The sequence below is a fragment of the Euprymna scolopes genome, chromosome 31, assembly GCF_053919585.1.
Source record: "Euprymna scolopes isolate OS-2025 chromosome 31, ASM5391958v1, whole genome shotgun sequence".
NCBI lineage: Eukaryota > Metazoa > Mollusca > Cephalopoda > Sepiida > Sepiolidae > Euprymna > Euprymna scolopes.
In genome coordinates this window covers 4,235,805-4,258,883 of record NC_136512.1, presented here as the reverse complement: position 1 = coordinate 4,258,883, position 23,079 = coordinate 4,235,805, and the positions used below count along the sequence as shown (strand labels likewise).

At 34.4% G+C, this 23,079-nt stretch overlaps 1 protein-coding gene across 1 annotated transcript in view; it reads right to left on the bottom strand.

Annotated features, from left to right (window-relative positions):
* Positions 1-23,079, bottom strand: part of LOC145255597 (galactose mutarotase-like) — a 2,088,268-nt gene that overhangs the window by 948,488 nt on the left and 1,116,701 nt on the right. The window contains exon 5 of the mRNA XM_080114082.1: positions 19,230-19,439. Coding sequence (XP_079970208.1) covers positions 19,230-19,439 — 210 coding nt within the window. The remainder of the gene's footprint in view (positions 1-19,229; positions 19,440-23,079) is intronic.

Here is a 23,079-nt window from a genome sequence, read left to right as displayed (position 1 = left end):
TTACCAAGCTACTTCTCTTGCATTTACCCCAGGATAAATATATCACTTAGACATAAAACTAAATTGCATTTCATCTGTACTTACTGTCGTGGCTGACTACCTGTGTAACCTATAGTCGATGGATTATTATAAACGAGATCTTAGATGAAGTTTATTGACCCATAATTACTAGTGGCTGAGTCTATCCATGCAAGTAATGGATTGTTTTATTAAACTCTCGCGATAAATACGTGAGAAAATGGGAATAAAATGTTTTTCTTGCAGTCAAAAGAAATATAAACCCTGAACAATTAATCCCTCAAGAAGTAGAAGCTGTGGAAACTGTTTTAAAAGAAACACTGATACACCTTTCAGTTTGGGAGGGGGGGTGTTGTGGCAGAGAACCTGTGTTACCTACGAATGACCTGATTCATACACAATAAATACCGGAAACAAAGCCATAAGCTGGAAGTCGATATCCGGTAGACTAACAACCCTCACTTCTATACGTTCCTGTCAATACATTTTATTACTCGATTTCCTGTTCTGCTTTCCTTGTGACTATAACACTTACTACATTCTATTCTTGACAATTAGCAAAATCCAACCTTTTCTTTGTAGAGGTGTCTTCAAGTCCAATGTTAACAAATTTCCCCCACTCTATATCTGTGCCTAAATCAAAACGCAGATTCCATGAACAAAGCTTCTTTCTTAGAACTGCGCGCCTGTGGAACTCTGTTCCGTCTGCCTGCTTCCCACCTGACTACAACTTGGATGTCTTCAAGTCCAATGTTAACAAATTCCTAATGAACCGCCCCCTTAATTAAACACTTCATCAAATCTCCACACTAACGTAATGTACTTGCAATAACCCTTATCCCTGAGTGGCTTCCGGGCCTTGATAAGTGGTGATCACTGTGTAAAAAAAAAAGGTGCCCAGATGCCTGAAGGCTTTATATTCCTCGTATTGTTCGTTTTAGAATTCCCTCCAGTTTGAATTTGACAAGTCAACCTTTCACTGTTTTTTCTAATTACCTCTATCTAGTGCGTCTTCTTTTACCTTTATAATAATTCTCTTTTGTATTAAGTTCCTAGTCTATATGTCTCGCACTATGTATCTTGCCTATTTCTCTTATATATGTACGAGGTGTCTTCAATAAGTTTCCAGATTTTTTGTACATGCATTTAGAATTAGATTCTTGAAAATCCACTCTGTTACGGCTATACATCTTACGAGATGACTGACCGATTTTTATGATTGCAGGTTCAAATGAACAGCTACAGTGGAAATTGGAATACACCCTACTACAGCCTGATTGTCATAGCTGATGAATTTCAATAATGCAATCTGGACGCGAGGACAATTTAGAAGAACGATATGCAATAACATTTTGTTTTAAACTTTTTTTTTATTACATGGGGGTTACCACTTATCAATGCCCGAAAGCCACTCAGGGATAAGGGTTATTGCGTGTACAGTAATCAATGAGATAGTATTGTAGTAATCATTAGTATTGGAGATTTGATAGAGTGTCTTACTTAAGGGGACGGTTTGTCAGGAATTTGTTTATGTTGGACTTGAAGACATCCAAGTTGTAGTCAGGTGGGAAACAGGCAAGCGGCAGAGAGTTCCACTGGCATGCAGTTCTAAGAAAGAAGCTTTGCTCATGGAATCTACGTTTGGATTTAGGCACAGATAAAGAGTGGGGAAAATTATTGACAGCAGTTTCAGCCAGACGGGTGTTTATCGTGAAAGATTGGCGAGGGGGATGAGAGATTGGAGCTCAAACGAGCACCTACCATGGAAATAACGATAAAACAAAGACAGGCTTGCAACGTCTCTTCTGTGGGAGAGAGGTTGCAAGGAAAAGAAAGGGCATCCCCCACTAAACCACAAAGTTTATTTTGTACTCTGTCAAAGCAGGATAGGCTGTTTTTAGCAGCTCCTGCCCAGATGTGGCAGCAGTACTCCATCCTTGGACGTACCTGGCTTTCATACAGATAGAGAATTGCATCAGTAGTGAGATATCTTCTGGAGCGGTAGAAGGATCCCACCATCTTTCCAGCGTCCTTGGCAACAGACCTGATGTACATGTTCCATTTCAGATCAGGAGTAAAGGTCAAAAGCTTGTCAAAACATGGAGCCTCCCCAAAACGAGAGCCATCCATTTCAATTGATGCCATAGAAATATATAGAATGCTTCAGACTGATTTTGGACCATCTTGCATGAATCGAGCATCAGTTTTTGAGTGGCATAAGAGATTCAAGGAAGGCATGGCGTCTGTGAGGGATGATGAGAGGTGTGGGAGGAGTAAAGAAGTCAGAACACCAGAGTTGATTGGCCAAATAAAGAATTTCATGGATAAGAAGTGTCGTGTGTCTATAGAGACAATAACTGCACAGTTTGATGTCAGTGTGGGAACTGAGTTACAATTATTTGTGAGGAATTGAAGATGTGGAAGATTTGCATGAAGTTTGTCTGAAGGGAGTTCAGTGAAGATCAGAAAGAAAGATGTTGTCATGACAACAGGAAGATGGTCGAGCTGATCAATTCAGATTCCCACAGTCTAGAACTTCTTGTGACATTCGGTTATTCCCTAAGCTCAAAGAAAACCTTAGAGGCTGCCGTAATGAGATGATTGAAAAGATGAAAGAGGTGTGACGAGGGTTATTGACACACTCATGCAAGAGGACTTCCATGGCGCATTCCAGAAGTTGCTGGACGGGTACAAGTGCATTGCAGCCGAAGGAGATTACTTCAAAACGGATTAGAGTTTCATGTGTGTACTATCACTAAAAGTGCCCATATGAAAAAAGGTGATTATTTCAATACTTGTTTCACGTGCATCTTTTTTTACTCACGTTCACTCCTAACAAGGCGTGTCGCCATTTGCATGTACGGGCTACTATTTGGGACCAGGCCTAAAAAAGATTAACAAGATGTTCATTTACATTACATTTAAACTTCTGCATATCAGTACAGCCAGGGAAGCAGATAGCAAGAAGAGAATTCCAACGTCTGTTGTTCGGGGGAAAAAACTATTAAAATAGAAAACGTTCTGGCATTTAGGGACCTCAACAGTGAAGGGGTGAGATTTTGTTGCTAAGTGGGTTTGTCAGGTATATGCACGTTGAGAAGGCACAAGTGCAACGAGTGCACCAGAGCACATCCCATTAAAATATTTGTAAAACACGCACAGAGATTCAATATTGTGGCAATAGGTAGGATGTCGTTTGTCATGGATATCGGTGGTTGGAGAAGCGTCTTGTAATTGTTAAAGGAGACCAGCTTAGTTTCACTAGCATTAAATATTATCGATTTATGGTCCGATTCCATTACGGTCTAGAGGTCATGTTTTAACAATTCTGCCATTGTCTTAGATTTGTGTACATCCGTCCTTCCCTCATGCATGTTACAGAGCGTTGTATCATCAGTATAATATACCCACCTCGGATACAATATTATCAGAGAGGTCGTTTATGAATATCAGGAATAATAATGGTCCAAAGATCGATGAATTCTTCCTGCATTACTCCTTTATTTGTTGTTAACAGTTCATATTCAGTTTGAGGTCCTGGATATGACCTTAAACTATATCCAGTGGTGAGGCCCCAGCTTGCAGGCTTTGGGGAATGTGGAGCCACCCTTTAATTGCTATTGCTCCCAGGTCCACTCTAACCTGGAGTGGTAGTACCTGTTAGGGTCCCAACTATGGGTTGAATAGAAACCGACTTGAAAACAACAAATATATTCTATTAACAAATTTTTTCTTCAAAATCACTGGATTCGGCATTAAATAACCTGAAAACAGTTGATATGCCATAAACCAACCAACCAACCATTGTCAGTTTGAATGAATGAATATTCTCTTCAACTAGATAGGTAGCTATCACTCATTCTATTTCCCATGCCATACTCACCTTGCTTCATCTCGTTTCAGGCTCTGATGTAAAGGACATCTGTTTTCACGTCGTCCAGCAACCAACAGAAGATGAGGACTTTAATTTATGTCCTTTACATCAGAGCTTTTCGAAGGGGAAAATTGAAGATTGGCAACTAAACTTGTAATCTTATCTTTACGACCATTAGATATTCTGAATATTTCAATATTTTGTCATCTTTTCGTTGTATATCTAGAAACCTGGCTTTCTCAGCGTCCATCTTGGATTCTTATCTTGTCTTTCTTGCTGTCCTTTTTGGTAATTGCATACATTTGTTTTTGTGATGCATGCTCAACTTGTTACCTTGGGGGCTCTTTCGTTCTGGATAGGAACAAAAATAAAAATTGTTTCAGTCATGAAGGATTTCTCCTCTACTGACCGAAGACAAGAAAGTGTAGTATCAGAACAGACACTACACTTTGTTCCTGGCCACTTGGGAAGATGTTACCCGCCTTCCAACCCCGAGAACTGTTATCTGTCCCTTTTTGTTGTAAAGTCTGTTATAAATGTTAGATGTCCTTTAAATTGTATATGTTAATCTATCGACAAGAGAACACGATCTTAGAAACACTCATGTTTTACACGTTAAACACATGAACGTTAACACATGAACGTTAAACACATGAACGTTAAACACATGATGCAAGTATATTATATATACGATTTACATTTATTATTTATTATTATTATTATTTATTATTATTATTATTACTTATTATTATTATTTATTATTATTATTATTACTTATTATTATTATTTATTATTATTATTATTTATTATAATTATTATTATTATTATTATTATTTATTATAATTATTATTTATTATAATTATTATTATTATTATTATTATTATTATTTATTATTAATTATTATTATTATTATTTATTATTATTTATTATTATTATTATTTATTATTATTATTACTTATTATTATTATTATTAATATTATTATTAATATTATTATTACTTTTTATTATTATTATTATTTTTTATTATTATTATTATTATTTATTATTATTATTATTATTATTACTTATTATTATTATTTATTATTATTATTATTATTATTATTTATTATTATTATTATTATTACTTATTATTATTATTTATTATTATTATTATTACTTATTATTATTATTATTAATATTATTATTAATATTATTATTACTTTTTATTATTATTATTATTTTTTATTATTATTATTTATTTATTATTATCATTATTTATTTATTATTATTATCATTTTTATTATTATTTATTATTATTATTTTTTATCATTATTTTATTTATTTATTATTATTATTATTATTTATTATTATTATTATTATTATTTATTATTATTATTATTATTATTATTATTATTGTTATTATTTTTTATTTTTATTATTATTATTATTTTTTATTTATTATTATTATTTTTTTTATTTATTATTATTATTATTTTTTTTTTATTATTATTATTATTTTTTATTATTATTGTTATTATTTTTTATTATTATTATTATTATTGTTATTATTTTTTATTATTATTATTATTTTTTATTATTATTATTATTATTATTATTATTATTATTATTATTATTAAACTGGGGCAGGTGCCGTGAACATATGTCTCTGTTTTGTAACAGTTGAAGTCCCTAAATGCCAGAAAGCTTTCTACTCTAATCGTTTCTACCCTCGAACAGTTGGACTTTGGAATTCCCTTCATACTACCTGCTTCCCTAACTGTACTGATATGCAGAAATTCAAATGTAACGTAAACCAACAACTTAATCTTTCTTAGGCATGGTCCCAATTAGTAGCCCCTTACGTACAAGTCACAAGATGTCTTGTTTTGGAAGAAGGTTAGTAAAAAAAAAAAAATGTATCGAAACTGAAACAAAGTAATGTTGATGCTAAAATTTACAGAACTTTAGTGTATAAGTCTGGGAGTGATCTTAGTTAGGTTTTGTCTCAGAATACCCCTGATAATAACCGATAATCGAAACCGTTATTTTAATTCATCTATCATCGGTAAAGCCATTTTTTTCCATGTCGTCGCTTAGCAGCAATGATAGAAAATTCTACTGTGGGTAAGTTGATAGTGTTTTTTTGTTGTTTCGTTTTGTTTTTTTGCATGACCTGGTCTGTAGGTTCAAACTCCGCACGTAAATTTCTTAATTTTTTTAATTGTCGACAAAGAATTTTATAAGACTTGAAAATTTACATGTTTTGTTTTTTTTATTTTTGCTTTTTGCATGACATGGACTGTAGGTTCAAACCCCGAACATAGATTTTTTATGTTTAAGAAGTTTATATAAAATAATTTTATAAAAGAAACAGTAGGTTCTCAAGAGTGCAATGTAGAATAACATATTTTGGACTAAGTTACTGCATGGAGGTATGTGAAGATTCCCCCACCCCCAGGGCGATTTTATGGATTTCGTTGACAATAAAAATATAGGAGTGTGAAATATTCGTTGATCATCATTCAATCCCAGGCAACGTCGAGTCTTCCTGCTAGTATATAACTATATATATATATATGTTTACAGAAAGTTTGTCAGCCAATACTCATCTCTGATGAGAGCTTGATATGGGTATCTACAACGGTCCTAATTATCGGGTTTGAAACCGACGGTACCAATAACTTGTCTCCTCTAAAAACTTTCTGTAATATATATATATATATATATATATATATATATATACGCTCTTATTTTCGAATTTTCCTTATACTTGAGCACTCTGCTGGATTTCTTTTTCCAAAAAAAACTATATATATATATATATATGTTTGCTGTCTGAGGGAGAGAAAGAAAATTTATTGGAAGCTGATTCCTAGAATCAGGGGCAGTCATTTAAATGCAATCTGCTGATTGGTTATAATTTATGTTAAATACGTTGCTGTTTTTATGCGCATCAAAACACCTGCAATAAAAATATAACTTGGATTACTTCGAATTTGGCTTCCTAATCATTTGGATATTATATTAATTTTGCCTCTGAAGTACAATCGGTATACTCATATGACCGTTTTTTTTTACTATGTATTTTTAAAAAATTTACTTATATACTAGCGGAGTGGGTGGGCGCTCGGTGTGGTCCAGTCATAAAATACTCTTATTTTAATTCATGCAGATTTCGTATTTATTATTACAGAGTCAGTTCTCTGTTAAATAGACATCCACAAATCTGAGGTTATTGTTTTCCAGAGATTAAGTAACCAATGAAGTTTAACGAGGTTAATACAAGAGTGCTCAATACCGAAGTAGAGCAGGGTATAATCTTTATTTGTTTTTACATAAACTGTAATATGTTGCTACACAGTCATAAGCATGTTTCGGTCAGTTATCTATTAGTAAGTAGAGACCTATTCAGGTGATACAGCTTATACGAAAGCAAACTTTGCTTTCATATAAGCTGTATCGCCTGAAGAGGTCTCTAGTTACTAGTAACTAGCTGACCGAAACATGCTCATGATTGTGTAGCAACATATTACTGCTTATGTAAAGACAAATAAAGAGTATATATATATATATATATATATATATATATATATATATATATATATATATATATATATATAGTACTAATTTCAAAAGTTAAACAAGATGACTTAAGTGCCATCAGCTATGATCGAGACCAAAACATTTAGTGCTTCAGCCACATCTTCTACCATTTGAGCTTTCGACAGATTGATAAGAAAGATTTAATATAAACCACTCCAAGCTATAAATGAATTTGCGCATGCACAAAAGTAATAAAAAATATCAGCAAGATTAAATAAATAATTTGCATATCATGATATCCTACTGATTTCAAAAGTTAAAAAATAATGGACTAGGGTGCCATCAGCAAGAATCGAAACCAAAACCTTTAGTGCTCCTGCCATGTTCCCTGCCGTATGAGCTAACCCAACAGATAGATGAGAAAGATTTAAAATTAAACGACTTCTAGCTATGACTATGATGGAATTTGCACATGTGCAAAACTAACAGAAATATGTCAGCAAGTTGAAATGAACATTTTGCATTTTAACTTGCCAACATGTTTTTCTATCCATTATTTATCCATCCAAACAAAGATTTTGCTCGTTATAAACCATCCTTGGCGTATGATTACTATTTCCTGTTAATTTCAGTGTCATGTGATCAGTAGTTTAAGAGTTTATCGGTTAAATATTTTCACACAGACACGCACACATACATCCATTGTTTTATTTATATAAAAGAATAAAGAAAATGAAAGAAAAGCTAAAACAAAAATATAAAATGTATTGCATTCACTACCTCCGTCTGGTTGCATATTTCTACTAGTATGAATATATGATGACAAACGTGTACCACACTACCCTCCAAAGGAGAAGGTAATGACTGGTAAGATGGTCTCATAACGAACTTACATATACTACACTACCAATCCACCCCCAACGCAGGGTATAATACATGGGAGTAACATTCAATGCTGCCAAGATTAAGTTTCTTTCCTTTAATAATTCCAAGAAACCTTCTCAACCACTAATAGCCATGGCTAATGATACATTACCTTTTTTTTTTACATAGGCATCACCACATTATCAAAGCCAAGAGGCCACTCAAGGATAAAGGTTAAAGAGTGTACAGTAGAAATTGGACAATATAGTAATCATTAGTAATGAAAATTTGGTAAATTTGATAACTTATATGGAACGGCTCATCAAGAACTTATTTACGTTAGACTTGAACACAACCATATTGTAGTCAGCCGGAAAGCAGGAAAACGGAAGACAATTCCACAGGCGTGCAGTTCTAAGAAAGAAGCTTTGGTCATGGAATCTACGTTTAGGTTTAGGCACAGATAAAGAGTGGGGGGAATTATTGATAGTGTTTACAGCTAGACGAGTGTTTCTTGTGAAAGTTTGGCGAGGGGGGACCATAGATTGAAGCTCAGTCGAACACTTTCCATGAAAATAACGATACATCAGAGACAAACTCGCAACATCTCTTCTGTGAGATAGAGGTTGCAAGGAAGAGAAAAGGACATCTCCTACGAGGCTACGGAGTCTATTTTGAACTCTATCAAGTATTTCGTTCAAACTCCTTGGCTTAACGTTCACAGGGAACATGAATTGGAACAGGTACATCAAGAGCATTGCCAAGGCTGCTGCAAAGAAGGTGGGCTCTCTCTACCATGCTAGAAAGCTACTTATGTCCGGAAGTATCCTGCACCTCTATGAGGCCACCATTCGCCCATGTATGGAGTATTGTTGTCACATTTGGGCTGGTGCATCTGCTACAAGTCTCTCCCTCTTAAACAGAATCCAAAAGAGAGTCGCCAACCTAATAGGTCCCGCACTATCAGCTAGGCTTCAACCTCTATCCCAACGACAAAATGTTGCATCCCTCTGTCTGTTTTGATGGTAGGTGTTCCGACAAACTACAAGCTCTTGTACCCCCCCCGATGCAAATACTTCCGACAAACCTGACAAGCAGCAAAGTCCCACCCCTACACAGTCGAGATCCCTAGATGTCAGAAAGCCTTCTATTCCAATAGTTTCTTCTTCAGAACTGCTGGACTTTGGAATTCCCTTCCGGTTTCCTGATTCCCCAACTGTACTGACATGCATACGTTCAAATGTAATGTGAACAAACATCTTGCTTCTCAACTCTTTATCTAGAATCACTGAAAATTATGTTCTAGATAGTAGCCCCCCCCCCCTCTTACATCAAAGTGGCAAAGCGGCACTGTGCCTTGTTTTGGGTGAAAATGCAATAAAAAAGTATAATGAGAACAGAACACATACAATAATACCTCACTCCCCCAAAAAAGAAAAGGTAATGCCTGGTAGAATGGCATCATGATAACAACGAAGATAGTACACTACCTCCTAACCTAATTACGCGTTGAAAGGGCGTATAGTTTTCAGATTCAGACAAACTTATACCGTAATGTCATTGTTACATGTACACACTCGAGACGCACACATTGTAGACAGTTGCAAAAAAACAAAGACAAGGAAAGACTTTGACTCAAAACAGACATTTATTTACAGGTACTTGTCTCTTGTTCAAAAGTTTTCTCGTACTCCAACGTGCTTAACAAGACTTTGCCGTGGTGAACACGTGGTACTCTGTCTTTGTCCGGTCATGTTTAAAACACATCTTTCGCTATTGCTCTTGGATCATGTGTGTAACACGTCTATTATTATGTCTCTCCCGGACCACATTATTCTTTTTATTATCTTTTCTTTCCTTCCTCCTCACTGTGATGGTTCAGTCATTTGCATACGTTGGCTGTCATACAGCTGCTGCTGCTGCCATATGCGTTTCCATGCTCTGTGACAATACAAAACCTTCATTAGTAAAATCTGCTTGTGTATAGAAAAGCAATTTTAATTCTAAATCAGATTGTACTACATAACTTTATTTTAATTATTTAATTATTAAGTTTTATAAATATTTGTGTTTCATTATTTACCCTTTTGACTAGCTGTCCCGTTCTGGCTCTGCCCCAGAATTATTTTTTATTTTAATAAATAATTTGTGTGACTGCAACAGGAATTATTCGTCTGTAAAAACGCTATTTGAGTTAGCATCTATCTCCCTTCCACATCTGGCAGATTAGACACTAGGGTCGGCAATTTGCCTACAAAGAATACCTGGGCAGTAGATATTTCAGAAGAGTTTCCAATGGGGGTAGCTAATCTGTTCAAGTCCTGGACATGAAAAAGAGTTTTCAGTGGATAGATATGGAGATAAAAAAATGTTTTTGGTGGGTAGCTGATCTGTATAAGTCCTGAACTTTAAAATTTTGCATGCAAAGAGCAAAGATCTTTCTCTTGTGGACACAAAGAATTATGTATAGGAATTCTAAAATAACTAATACTTTTATGGAGCAATTCTATATTCTGATTGGTTGCTAGCAGAACATGGCTCCATTTGATTGGTCAGTTCCTATCGCCAGTGTCTATAAGTAGAACCTTCCAATTTTCTATAATCATACCCTCTCATTACAACAATGATGATGATGACGATGGTGATGATGATGATGCACCAGAACGGACTATTGACCAGTTTCTGTACATCAAGCTAGAGTGCATAGCAACACGAAACTCTGGCTATCTACTGCGAATAGAATGGCCACCAGTTTAACTGACATGAATCACTCTCCGATCAGCTTGTTTATGATCTGCGGAGATAAAAAGCGAACTGCAAATAGACTCGGACCCGCAAAAATATTTTATATTGTGTGAAGTCATTTACATGAACGACATAAAAACATCACAAAATTCTTCATTTCGGTTCTTCTGCATAATTTTAACGCTTGCGGCAAAATGAACATGCCAAACTTCTTTCTATCCTATACGATGTGCACACAGTCTGTGGAATCTTGACTAATTCTCTCTTCCAATGCTTTGGAATTGAAATAATCAAAAATATGGAAAAGATAATTCCTGAGAGGATTATATCATGCAAACAGAACAGATACTACACTATGCCCCATTTCACACAAAATAGAAGTGTAATGCCTGAGAAAAATGTTAGCTTGCTAGGAGGATCGTACCACGACAGACAAACAAATATTGCATTACCCCCCTTCCCTGCAAAGGAGGAGGTATTGGCTAGAAGAATGGCACTATGACAACAGAACAGATACTACGCTTGAACTGAACATTAAACGATTAGTTTGAAATGGTAAACTGAAGTCAGCAGTAAAAGATAGGACAATTAATAGAAGTAATAGGATAGTTGCAACTTCAGACAAACAGATACCAAATCTCCAAGCACAAAATTTTTCTTCTTTTTTCAGATTCAACACACTTTCTTTTTTTTTACACGGTGGTCACCACTTATCAAGGTCCGGAAGCCACCCAGGGATAAGGGTTATTGCAAGTACATTACGTTAGTGTGGAGATTTAATGAAGTGTTTACTTAAGGGGGCGGTTCATTAGGAATTTGTTAACGTTGGACTTGAAGACATCCAGGTTGTAGTCAGGTGGGAAGCAGACCCATGGAACAGAGTTCCACAGGCGTGCAGTTCTAAGAAAGAAGCTTTGTTCATTGAATCTACGTTTTGATTTAGGTACAGATAAAGATTGGCGAGGGGGGACCAGAGATTGAAGTTCACACGAGCACCTGCCGTGGAAATAACGATAAAATAAGGATATGCTCGCAACGTCTCTTCTGTAGGAGAGAGGTTGCAGGGTAGAGAAAAGGACATCCCCTACTAAGCCACGAAGTCTATTTTGTACCCTGTCAAGGTAGGATAGGCTGTTTTTAGCAGCTTCTGCCCAGATATGGCAGCAGTATTCCATCCTTGGACGTACTTGGCTTTTATATAGATAGAGAATTGCATCAGTAGTGAGATACCTTCTGGAGCAGTAGAAGGATCCCACCATCTTTCCAGTGACCTTGGCAACAGACTTGATGTACGTGTTCCATTTCAGATCAGGAGTAAAGGACAAACCCAGAAGCTTGTCAAAACATGGGGCTTCTCCTAGACGAGAGCCATCTATTTCAATTGATGCCAGATGGGGATCAGAGCGTTGATGATGTAAAGATAGGAGCTTGGTTTTAGATGCATTAAAGGTAACCAGCCACGTCTTCCCCCACTGAATCACGTGCTCGAGATCAGAGGAGAGAGATTCAGAGAGAACTTTTCGTTTACAGCCTTTGATGTGTTGCCGTAGATGGTCGTGTCATCAGCATAGATGTCAACGAATGATTTAAGTATGTGTTTAGGGAGATCATTGATGTAGATCAGGAAGAGAGTTGTGCATACCTCCAAATCTAGACTCGACCATTTTGGGGTTGAAGATCGTGATAGATACAAAAAGAACTACTAAACATAGCGACCACATATAGACACAGCTTATCGGACTGATGTACACACAGGTTCATACATACACTCTCTCACTAGCAAAACTAAAACAAGCTAATATAGACACATGTTTACAGTACCTATTCCATTCGTCCACACAATCACACAGCGCCAACTGAGACAAACATGTCTTGTCAATTTCTCCTTATAGCCAAAATAATACTTTCTTCACCTAGACTTATGGCACTTTGAACTCTCATTCTTTAAAAGTCATTTATTTTAATTCTTGCCTAGAACGTTCTTGGGAAACTATGAATCCTCATTCATTACGAACTTTTAACTTTCATTTTCTTCACAATTTACCAAATAAATTAATGTTGAAACTCGACTGAACACATAGTTGGTTGGTTTTGTTTTACGGCATATCAACCCTTTTCAGGTTATTTAATGCCGAATCCAATGATTTTGAGGAAAATTTTTTGGTCAGAGTGGACCTGGGAGCAATGGTAATTAAAGGGTGGCTCCACACTCCCCAAAGCCCGCAAGCTGAGGCCTCACCACTGGATATAGTTTAAGGTCATATCCAGGACCTGAACACATGGAAATAAATAACAACACAAAAGTAAAATAGAACAGATATATTGAGAGCAAGAAAGTATATACAATATATTTATTTTAGAGAAGGTGTCAGCTGAGTAGTCGTCGACTCTCGATCTCGTTGTCTCTTTAAGTCTCTCGTTGGGTCTCTCCTGTCTTTACGGTACCAACCATATTTATATGGTTGACACTCTACGTATGCTAATTAGGTGGATTCTACCACAGCAATTAATTATTTTTTGTATGAATAAACTGTCTTTCTTTTGATATTGCCTTTCTTTATACAAAATTTGCATCTAGGGTGCCTCAAGTATAATTGATCCGGGTAAACTTTGTTATTCTTTTCTTTTCTTTTTATCAATGCCTTTTCTTCCGCATTGCTGGTAAAAAAAATAACATATAGGAGAATGTATCGATTGTAAAAGACTCACCTTTACAATACAATGACAGAACCCCCCCCCCAAAAAAAAACCACACACACACACACACACAAAATATACTCAGAATGAGGGCTCATCATTGAAACAAGAAAAACGTTTGGGAATGAAAAAGAAAAAAAATGTTGATTGAGGTACACATTCAATGTAATATAATATATCCAATCTGTAGTGGAATTGGGACAAAAATGGATGGTCAAATTCAATGCTGCCAAGACTAAGCTTGTTTCCTTCAATAACTACAAGAAACCACTGCCTGAAAGTACTTCCTTTAAACACCTCGGCCTAACGTTTACAGGGAACATGAACTGGAATAGATACATTGAGAGCATTGCCAAGGCTGCTGCAAAGAAGGTGGGCTCTCTCTACCGTGCTAGAAAATTACTTACGCCTGAAAGTATCCTTTACCTCTATAAGGCCACCATTCGCTCATGTATGGAGTATTGTTGTCACATTTGGGCTGGTGCATCTGCTGCTTGTCTCTCGCTCCTGGACAGGGTTCAAAAGAGAGTCGCCAACCTGATAGGTCCTGAACTGTCATCTAGGCTTCAGCCTCTGTCCCATCGACGAAATATTGCATCCCTCTGCCTGTTCTATAAATACTTTAATGGTGGCTGCTCTGACAAACTGCAAGCACTTGTACCTCCTCGACGTGACTACACCCGACAAGCAACTAAGTCCCACCCCTTTACAGTAGAGATCCCTGTGTGTAAGAAAGCCTTTACTCCAATAGTTTCTTCCCCAGAACTGTAAGTCTTTGGAACTCCCTTCCGGGATACTGCTTTCCCAACTGTACTGATATGCAGAACTTCAAGTGTAATGTGAACAAACATATTTCTACTCATCTCCCTTCATAACACCCCTGCAAATGATGTCCCCGATAGAAGCTCCCTACTTCAAAATGGCACTTGCCTTGTTTGTGGTGAAAATTGAATAAAAAAAAACGAAACAAAAAAACAAAACAATACATTGCTACAAGTAATAATAATGTAATCACGTAAAGAAAATGCAAAATTTATGTCATATTATTATGTGAGCAATTAGAAGTTCATTAACTCTTAAAAATATATATATTCGCGCGGCTTCATTTCTATGGGGAGGGGAAGAAAGAAGACTAGTGAATCTACTTGTCTCTAAATTGAGTGCGGGATTATTTCTCTTACCTGGATTTGCCTTCACTTTACTGTCTTGCTATACAGGAATACTTTCATCTAACAACGAATATTTATGAACGATAATCTGGTAACAGTCATCGTTTCCATTCATCTCATCGCATTGATCATCATCTAACCGATAATCTCGTTATCCTCGAGTTGCTTTTAGCTTTCATGAGTGATGAAAAGCTCAAAGAGTCTAAGTATATCCATTCTTAAAATGGAAAAGTTGTTTCAAACTTAAGCATGGCAGGCTGACGAATACATCAACAAATCAATTGAAACCGGACGGACAAAGTCACTTACAGAAATGCGTGGTCGCGTTTAATTAAATACTTGCCTTTTTTCTGTCCTTTTATTTGAAAAAAAACCCAACTATTTCCTTTAACATCAAATAACGTAAAACAAAACTGTAAAGAAAAACAATCATGTGTCGTACAAGTTCTTTAATTTATAAAAAAATAGTAAATAGTTGCGTCTTTCATTTCTAAGGAGGAAATAGAGAAAATGCTAGCGAATTTACTTGTCTATGGATTGAATATTAAATAATACGACAATTTATTTGTTCATTTATGTAAGATTGGACAAAGAACACAATCTGAAAAAAAAATTTTTTTTTTCAATTTTCTTATTCTATTGTTCTTGTTACCATTGATTCCAGATATAAATCCGCTTTTTTTTTTAAACACTTCAACTGAAATATTTCTTAAAGATTTTAACCGTCTCCTGAAGTGTAACATTTGGTATTTCATTTGAATTTATTTATTTATTTATTTTATTTTTTTTATTAATGAATTTCTTCATATAAATCCTAAAATAAAATGTAAAAGTCATGTCATAAGTTTGACACAAATTTCGCTGAAATGTCGAAAACAATAACGTATTAATTAAAACAAAAGAAAAACGTATCAGACAAGAGAACATTATAGAAACATTTTCTCCCACAAGATAGCGTTGCGTTACCTCCCCTGCAAGGGGAGGTAATGTCACTATCTAATAAATCTGTTACCAAATGCAAATCAACAAATTATAAGCACAATTAAACCATATCTAACGTCTTGTATGCTCAACCAAAGTGGTCCTTCAAGACTGAGGACATTTAATTCAAAATTATCCGTGGAGTTTCACGTTATCCTTTTAATAGCTTTTTTGTTTTTAATACACACAAAAAAAAATAGATTTCGCTTCATAAGATTATCTCTGTTGCTTCCACTTTGGGAGATTTTTTTTTCTTTTTTATTGGGGGGTGGGAGGAGGTTAAGGTTCTTTTTTTAGGGTGAGTTAAGGCCAATTTCTTAATTCTTTGATTCTTGTTATTTCTTATCACGTTTAATCCTGTCAAGTTTGCAACTTTGTACCAATCCTATCTCATTTGATTTCATTTTCTGTAGCTAGTGTTTCCATGGAAGAAAAATGGACCCAAAAGACCAGATATTTAACCCCGTTTGACTTTTTATTTAGAAAACCATTTAATCTTAATAAACTACTTATTTTATTAAAATCGTCCAACTTAAATAGCTTTTTTTCTAGTTTTTTTTTTTTTTTAAATCTCATTTCTTTTTTAAATACGCACCAGTAAATTTTTGCAATGCTAATCTCGAATACCGGGATATAAGACTTGCAGAATGAAAATTAACGAACACAAGTTTGGGCTTAGTTTTACGATCTATTTTAAGTTTACAGAAAGGTAATTCATTATTCATTTTTAGAAATGTTGAATTTCTTAACATAATTTTTCATAAAATAAAGTTTTAATATCAAACTTAGTAACAATATAAATAGAATTTCTTTTTTAATTTGTAGAATCTTAATTAGAAGACTAGAGCCATCGCATTTAAAGAAGTCAACTGTTAAAACTACAAAAAAACTTCCGGGGAAACGCCGGATAGGGAAAGCTATTGATTAATAAAAGAAAGATTAATCGATGGAACCACATCTGTAGAAGCAAATTAATTTTAGTAACATATCTTTTTATCCGAGGGGAAAAAAAACCTATGGGAAAACATGGCCGACAACAGAATATTTTCTGTACTGTGCAACTGTTGCAATACAAAAACGAATACATAAAAATAAGGAAATGTTCAAGGTCTGGCAATAAGGGACTTTAATGATCTATAATTTGGGATGATCACGGTAAAAGTATCACAGGTGGAATAAAACACCAATAACATTGTTTTTTAAGACACTTTTTATAATTGTCAAGAGAACAATGTCAAACTTGACGGTTCAAAAATAAAATAGATTCTGTATTTTACTGACATTCTTTAAGAAAATGGTAAAGAAAAGTAATCCTGAAAAAAAAAAAGAAATAGTAGACAGTATTTGGGTAACAAAAAGGGGATAGCTCCATATATATATATATATATATATATATATATATATATATATATATATATGGGGCTATCTGCTTTTTGTTTATATATATATATATATATATATATATATATATATATATATATAAAGCAGATAGCCCCATGTGTATATATATATATATATATGTATATATATATATATATATATATATTAAATTCGAAGTACAACAGAATTGTAATAGTTTAAAAGCGAAGTGGGGCATTTTTTTTTAAAACCTTATAAAAAAAGATCCACTATAATGTAAAAAGAAACAGGATCGACTAAAAGTCATAGAAATTACTTCATGCCAACATTACTTCATTCCGACATTTACTTCTGAAGACAGTCGGCGAAAAGTACTTCAAGTTTCTTCACCGTTCCCCTTTTTCTTTTCTCTTTCTCCCCCTTTCAGTCGATCTTCTTCCTTTTCAATTTATTTTTCTTACTTTTAGTCGATCCTGTTTCTTTTTACATTATAGTCGATCTTTTTTTTTATAAGGTTAAAAAAAAATGCCCCATTTCACTTTTAAAATATATAACTCTGCACCATAAATAGCAATAAAGCGAAATACGAAGCCAAAAATGCAACAATTTCAATCTTGCTTGCGTACCAATTCGCTGAGATACAATTTTCCATTGAGTGAGCTTTTTATACTTTTGAATATATCAACTGGCGTTGATCATTGTTAAATCATCGTCATAAATTAGGCCGACTCTAACATTTTTTCTGACAATATGTGTTTTAGTGGCATCGCGTGAAAAAAGTTTCTCCAACATGAAAAAAGTTTCTCCAACATGAAAAAAGTTTCTCCAATATGAGAAAAGCTTCTCCAACATGAAAAACGTTTCTCCAACATGAAAAACGTTTCTCCAACATGAAAAAAGTTTCTCCAATATGAGAAAAGCTTCTCCAACATGAAAAACGTTTCTCCAACATGAAAAAAGTTTCTCCAACATGAAAAAAGTTTCTCCAACATGAAAAAAGTTTCTCCAATATGAAAAGTTTCTCCAACATGAAAAAAGTTTCTCCAACATGAAAAGGTTTCTCCAATATGAAAATGTTTCTCCAACATGAAAAAAGTTTCTCCAATATGAAAATGTTTCTCCAATATGAGCGAGTCTAGATTATCGGATCTGGCTGCGCTGGTCATTGAAAATGAACTTACAAGACAAACAGATTTTGATGATTGACCAGTTTGCCACAATCAAAATAAGAAAATTATCATTCTGAGACCATACTATCGAATGTCGTGTCTTTGTGTATTGCCGTGTTTTGCATTTAGTTGTTATGAAATATTTGGATTATTTTGAAATATTTGGATTATTTTGTGGTTTTGTATTTTGTCTTGGACCATATATGTAAACAGTAACGTATCGGTCAGTAGAATAAAGTCGAGTTAGAGCATGTATAGAAATTCAGCTACAGCAGCTAACAATTTAGCATGGGATGAATCGGGGTCATTAGGGTGACATTTGAGCAGACCGCCCTGGGTGACGTTTACTTTACTTACGCCACTGGTCGCATGACAAATTCACTATTTAAAAAAAAAAAAAAAAAAAAAAAAAAGCTAAGGACGATTAATCAATTAGAATGCTTCCTACGAGACCCATGGAAACCAGTCAGGTAGCCTCAAAACATAAAAAGAAAAAAAAAAGCAGTTTGTTTAGTAAAATAACTAATTGTTAGTCAACAAAACAGAATGCTAAAAGAAAGCGGTGAGTTTTCAAACTTTATTCGGCACAGCAAAATAATGCTAAAGACAACGGCGAGCTTTCAGATGACGTCACAATTAAAAAAAATTATCTGTGGCAGCATTCACCTTTAGTCAATTGAGCCAGCTCAATATCCGACTGCTCACGGTGGCTCATTGCTAATGTTGAGATGAGTTACAGTGTTAGCAACGGACTACTCTGCCTGGTTGGATGCTCATTCAGGAGTCAGTAAAGTCAGCGGAAATTCGTTGAAGTAATAAAGAATAACTTACCTGTCCGGCCAGGTTGAAATAAGCATGATTGGTTAGATTGATGGGCGTAGCTTTCGTTGTTGTTGCTTCGTAGGTAACAACCAAGGTATTATCATCCGTCAACTCGTAAAACACTTGGATTCGAACCTGCCCCGGGAAGCCATTTTCTCCGGATGGACTAATGTAAGTCAAGCATAATTTTGAATCTTTCACAGACGGCTCCCAGTGGACCTAATAAAAAAAGGAAATAGAAAAGTAATTTTTTTTGTTTGTTTTGTTTTAAGGCATATCAACCGTTTTTGGGGTTATTTAATGCCGAACATTGGAATATTTACCGATATGCTTGATGTTAATCAATCTGCAAAAAATTAAATATAAAACGGTTCTGCATTACAAAGAACACAAGAAAATTTTATCGAGGCAATAGAACGAGGAGGATTCAGTAAGAGTAACAAAAAGAAGGGGATTTTGTATCAAAGTTATGTTTTTTCTTTTTTTTTTTACACAGGAATCACCACTTATCGAGGCCTGGAAGCCACTCGAGGATAAGGGTTAATGGGTATACATTAGTCAATGTGATTATAGCGTAGTAAACATAAGTAGTGGGACTTCTGTAAATTGGATTACTTAGGGGGGCGGTTCATCAAGAATTTGTTTACGTTGGACTTGAAGACAATTAGATTGTAGTCAGCTGGAACGCAGGCAATCGGAAGAGAGTTCCACAGGCGTGCAGTTCTAAGAAAGAAGTTTTGTTCGTGGAATCTACATTTAGGTTTAGGCACAGATAACGAGTGGGGGGGATTATTGATAGTGGTTTTGGCTAGACGAGTGTTTTTCGTGAAAGTTTGGCGAGCGAGGGACCATAGATTGAAGCTCAGTCGAGCACTTGCCATGTTTCTAGCAGCTGTAGTTTAACAATGTTGGGATGCAAAACACAAGCGTTATTGTGATGGTAAATTTGTAAATTGTTCGCAGAGAGGTAGCAAAGCGTGACAGCAGAAACCGACTTGCTGGAATACTGGTTACAAAAACCAAAGACTGGGTAACCAAAAGACTATTGCAAATTCATAGAGAAAAGATTCCTGGTTTCTATTTAGAAAAAATAATGGCTAGTTTCATCTGTTCACAAAGTTATCAAGATAGAGCAGGACAATGCTCGTTCCCATATCCAGCTCTCTTTTTTCTTTCTCTCTTTTTACACCTCTACATCACTCTCTCTCTCTCTCTCTCCTTTTTCAACCTCTACCCTTCTCCCTATATAACCCTCTTTTTCTTTCTCTGCCTCTCCTCTTCACCGTTCTCTTTCTTTACCTCTCTTTCTCACTCTCTGCCTTTCTCTCTCCTTACTCCATTCTCACTTCTCTACCCCCTCTCTCTCTCTCACACACACCTTCTCTTGCTTTTTCCCTCTCTCGTCTTTATATAAACATAACAGTAGAACGCCTCGATTTGCAAATTGAATAAGTTTGTCAGCCCCCAATAGTCCTGATCTCAATATTCAGCACCAAACAATGTTCACCAGTTTATTTATTAAAGCAGTGGAAAAAATTAATAAACTTTAGAATTCAAAACTTAACAATGGTTTTCTAAGTTTGTAGTTAACAATGAAACAAGTTAATTCACTTGACCGTGATAACGATAATAAACTCCGGCATTTGTCTAAAGGGGAGGTTTGAAATAGAAGGCACACTTGAAGTATTCACCTCTATTTCTGAAAAGTTGCAGCACAAACTGCTTTTGTTAAAATAAACCTTCGACATTTGTTTTGTTTGTTTCGTCACAATTATTAAAGTAAACCATCGTCAGTTATTTTTGTATTAATTTAACTTATTTATACGTCATTATTATTATTATTATTATTATTATTATTATTATTATTATTATTATTATTATTATTGTTGCTGTTTTTATTATTGTAATTATTATTCGTTTATTATTATTCATTTATTATTATTATTATTATTATTATTATCGTTATCATTATTTTATTATTGTTATTATTATTATTGTTATTATTGTTGTTATTATTATTGTTTTATTATTAATATTGTAATCATTATTCGTTTATTATTATTCATTTATTATTATTATTATTTTTATTATTGTTATTATTGTTATTGTTTTTATTATTATTATTATTATTATTATTATTGTAATTATTATTATTCGTTTATTATTATTCATTTATTATTATTATTATTATTATTATTATTATTATTATTATTATTGTTATTATTATTATTCATATTATTATTATTGGATATATTATTATTCGTTTATTATTATTATTATTGTTTTTATTATTATTATTATTATTATTATTGTTTTTATCATTATTATTATTATTGTTATTGTAATTATTATTATTCATTTATTATTATTGTTTTATTATTAATATTATTATTGTTATTATTATTATTATTATTATTATTTTTATTATTATTATTGTTTTTATTATTATTATTGTTTTTATTATTATTATTATTATTGTTTTTATTATTATTATTATACATTTACATTTGTTTTGTTCGTTTTGTCACAATTATTTTTCAATACACAGCACAATCACGCTGAAACACTGGTTCTCGCCAGATTATCGAAGTTAAGCAACAATGAGCCTGGCTAGTACCAGATGGGAGGCTGATGTATATACCGCGCCGAGTCGTAGAAACTTTCAGGTTGGTATCTGGGACGTGTTTATACTCACGGAGAGATGCCCCCCCCCCGCCCCGAAGACGGAAAACAACGGAAACTACCTTTACTTGTCTTACTGAGGTTACCATGACTCATCAGTTTGGAGAACTGTGGTCGCAGATGCTGCTAAAACAGCAGGGCCACTGTATCCATGCATTTTGGAACAACATGAAATTTGTATTATTATTCATCGGACTGCTGTTCTCATCTTGAGTGTGATTTTCACAACGTTTCGGTCGATGTAACCTCCGACCTTCTTCAGGCGTATCTTGTCGAACTCGGGAATGTTTCTGACGAACTCGGGAATGTTTCTGACGAACTCGGGAATGTTTCTGACGAACTCGGGAATTTGGACGGAATTTCGAGCGGGACCCTTTATTTACTTCGCGGGGGTAGCGTGCTCTTGTTCCATCAGAACAAGGTCGAAGGTTATATCGATCGAAACGTTGTGAAAATCACACTCAAAATGAGAACAGTATTCCCATGATTAATAGTACAAATAACCAATCCTCATCTCAAAAATTCACAAACATGAACTTTGTTTTGGCACTATTACTTTGGAACAGATGGCGTAGTAAATATTTTTTTTTTAATTCGAAGTTTTCTGTGATTCATCATGTGTTATGTGGTGGCATTTTGGCTATGATCATAGCGTAGTATCTGTGTCATGTTGTGGCAGGCAGTGCCAAAGGTAAAAACAATTATCATGATTAATTGTTAAATTATTAACATTAAAAAAGATATCTAGAAAAATGCTTTAAAAGAATGTTGGTTAAAATATTTTAATTAAATATTTTAATAAAAATATTTTTTATTAAAATATTTAACTGAGGAAATTTTGGTTCAAGGAAAAATGTTACGAATAGAGAAAAATCATAAACAAAGCTTGTTTGGAATTTGGTTTCGTAAACAACGATGTGGCTTATGTGACAAACAAGATTGTCTACTGTGGCTGATGTAAGGGACACGTAAACCAGGAGAAATCAGAATTAGGAGTTAGTTTGTAATGGGAAGTTGAAGAGACGAGTTGTGTAGTTAGCTTGCAACTGGGTTAGTTAGTAGACATGGGTTGTCTGTGGTTTGATTGAAGCATCTATGGACCAAGTAAGAAAGATGTAAGGGGGAAGATTAACCGTATATATACACGGGATACACATAGACACGGTTATATAAATCC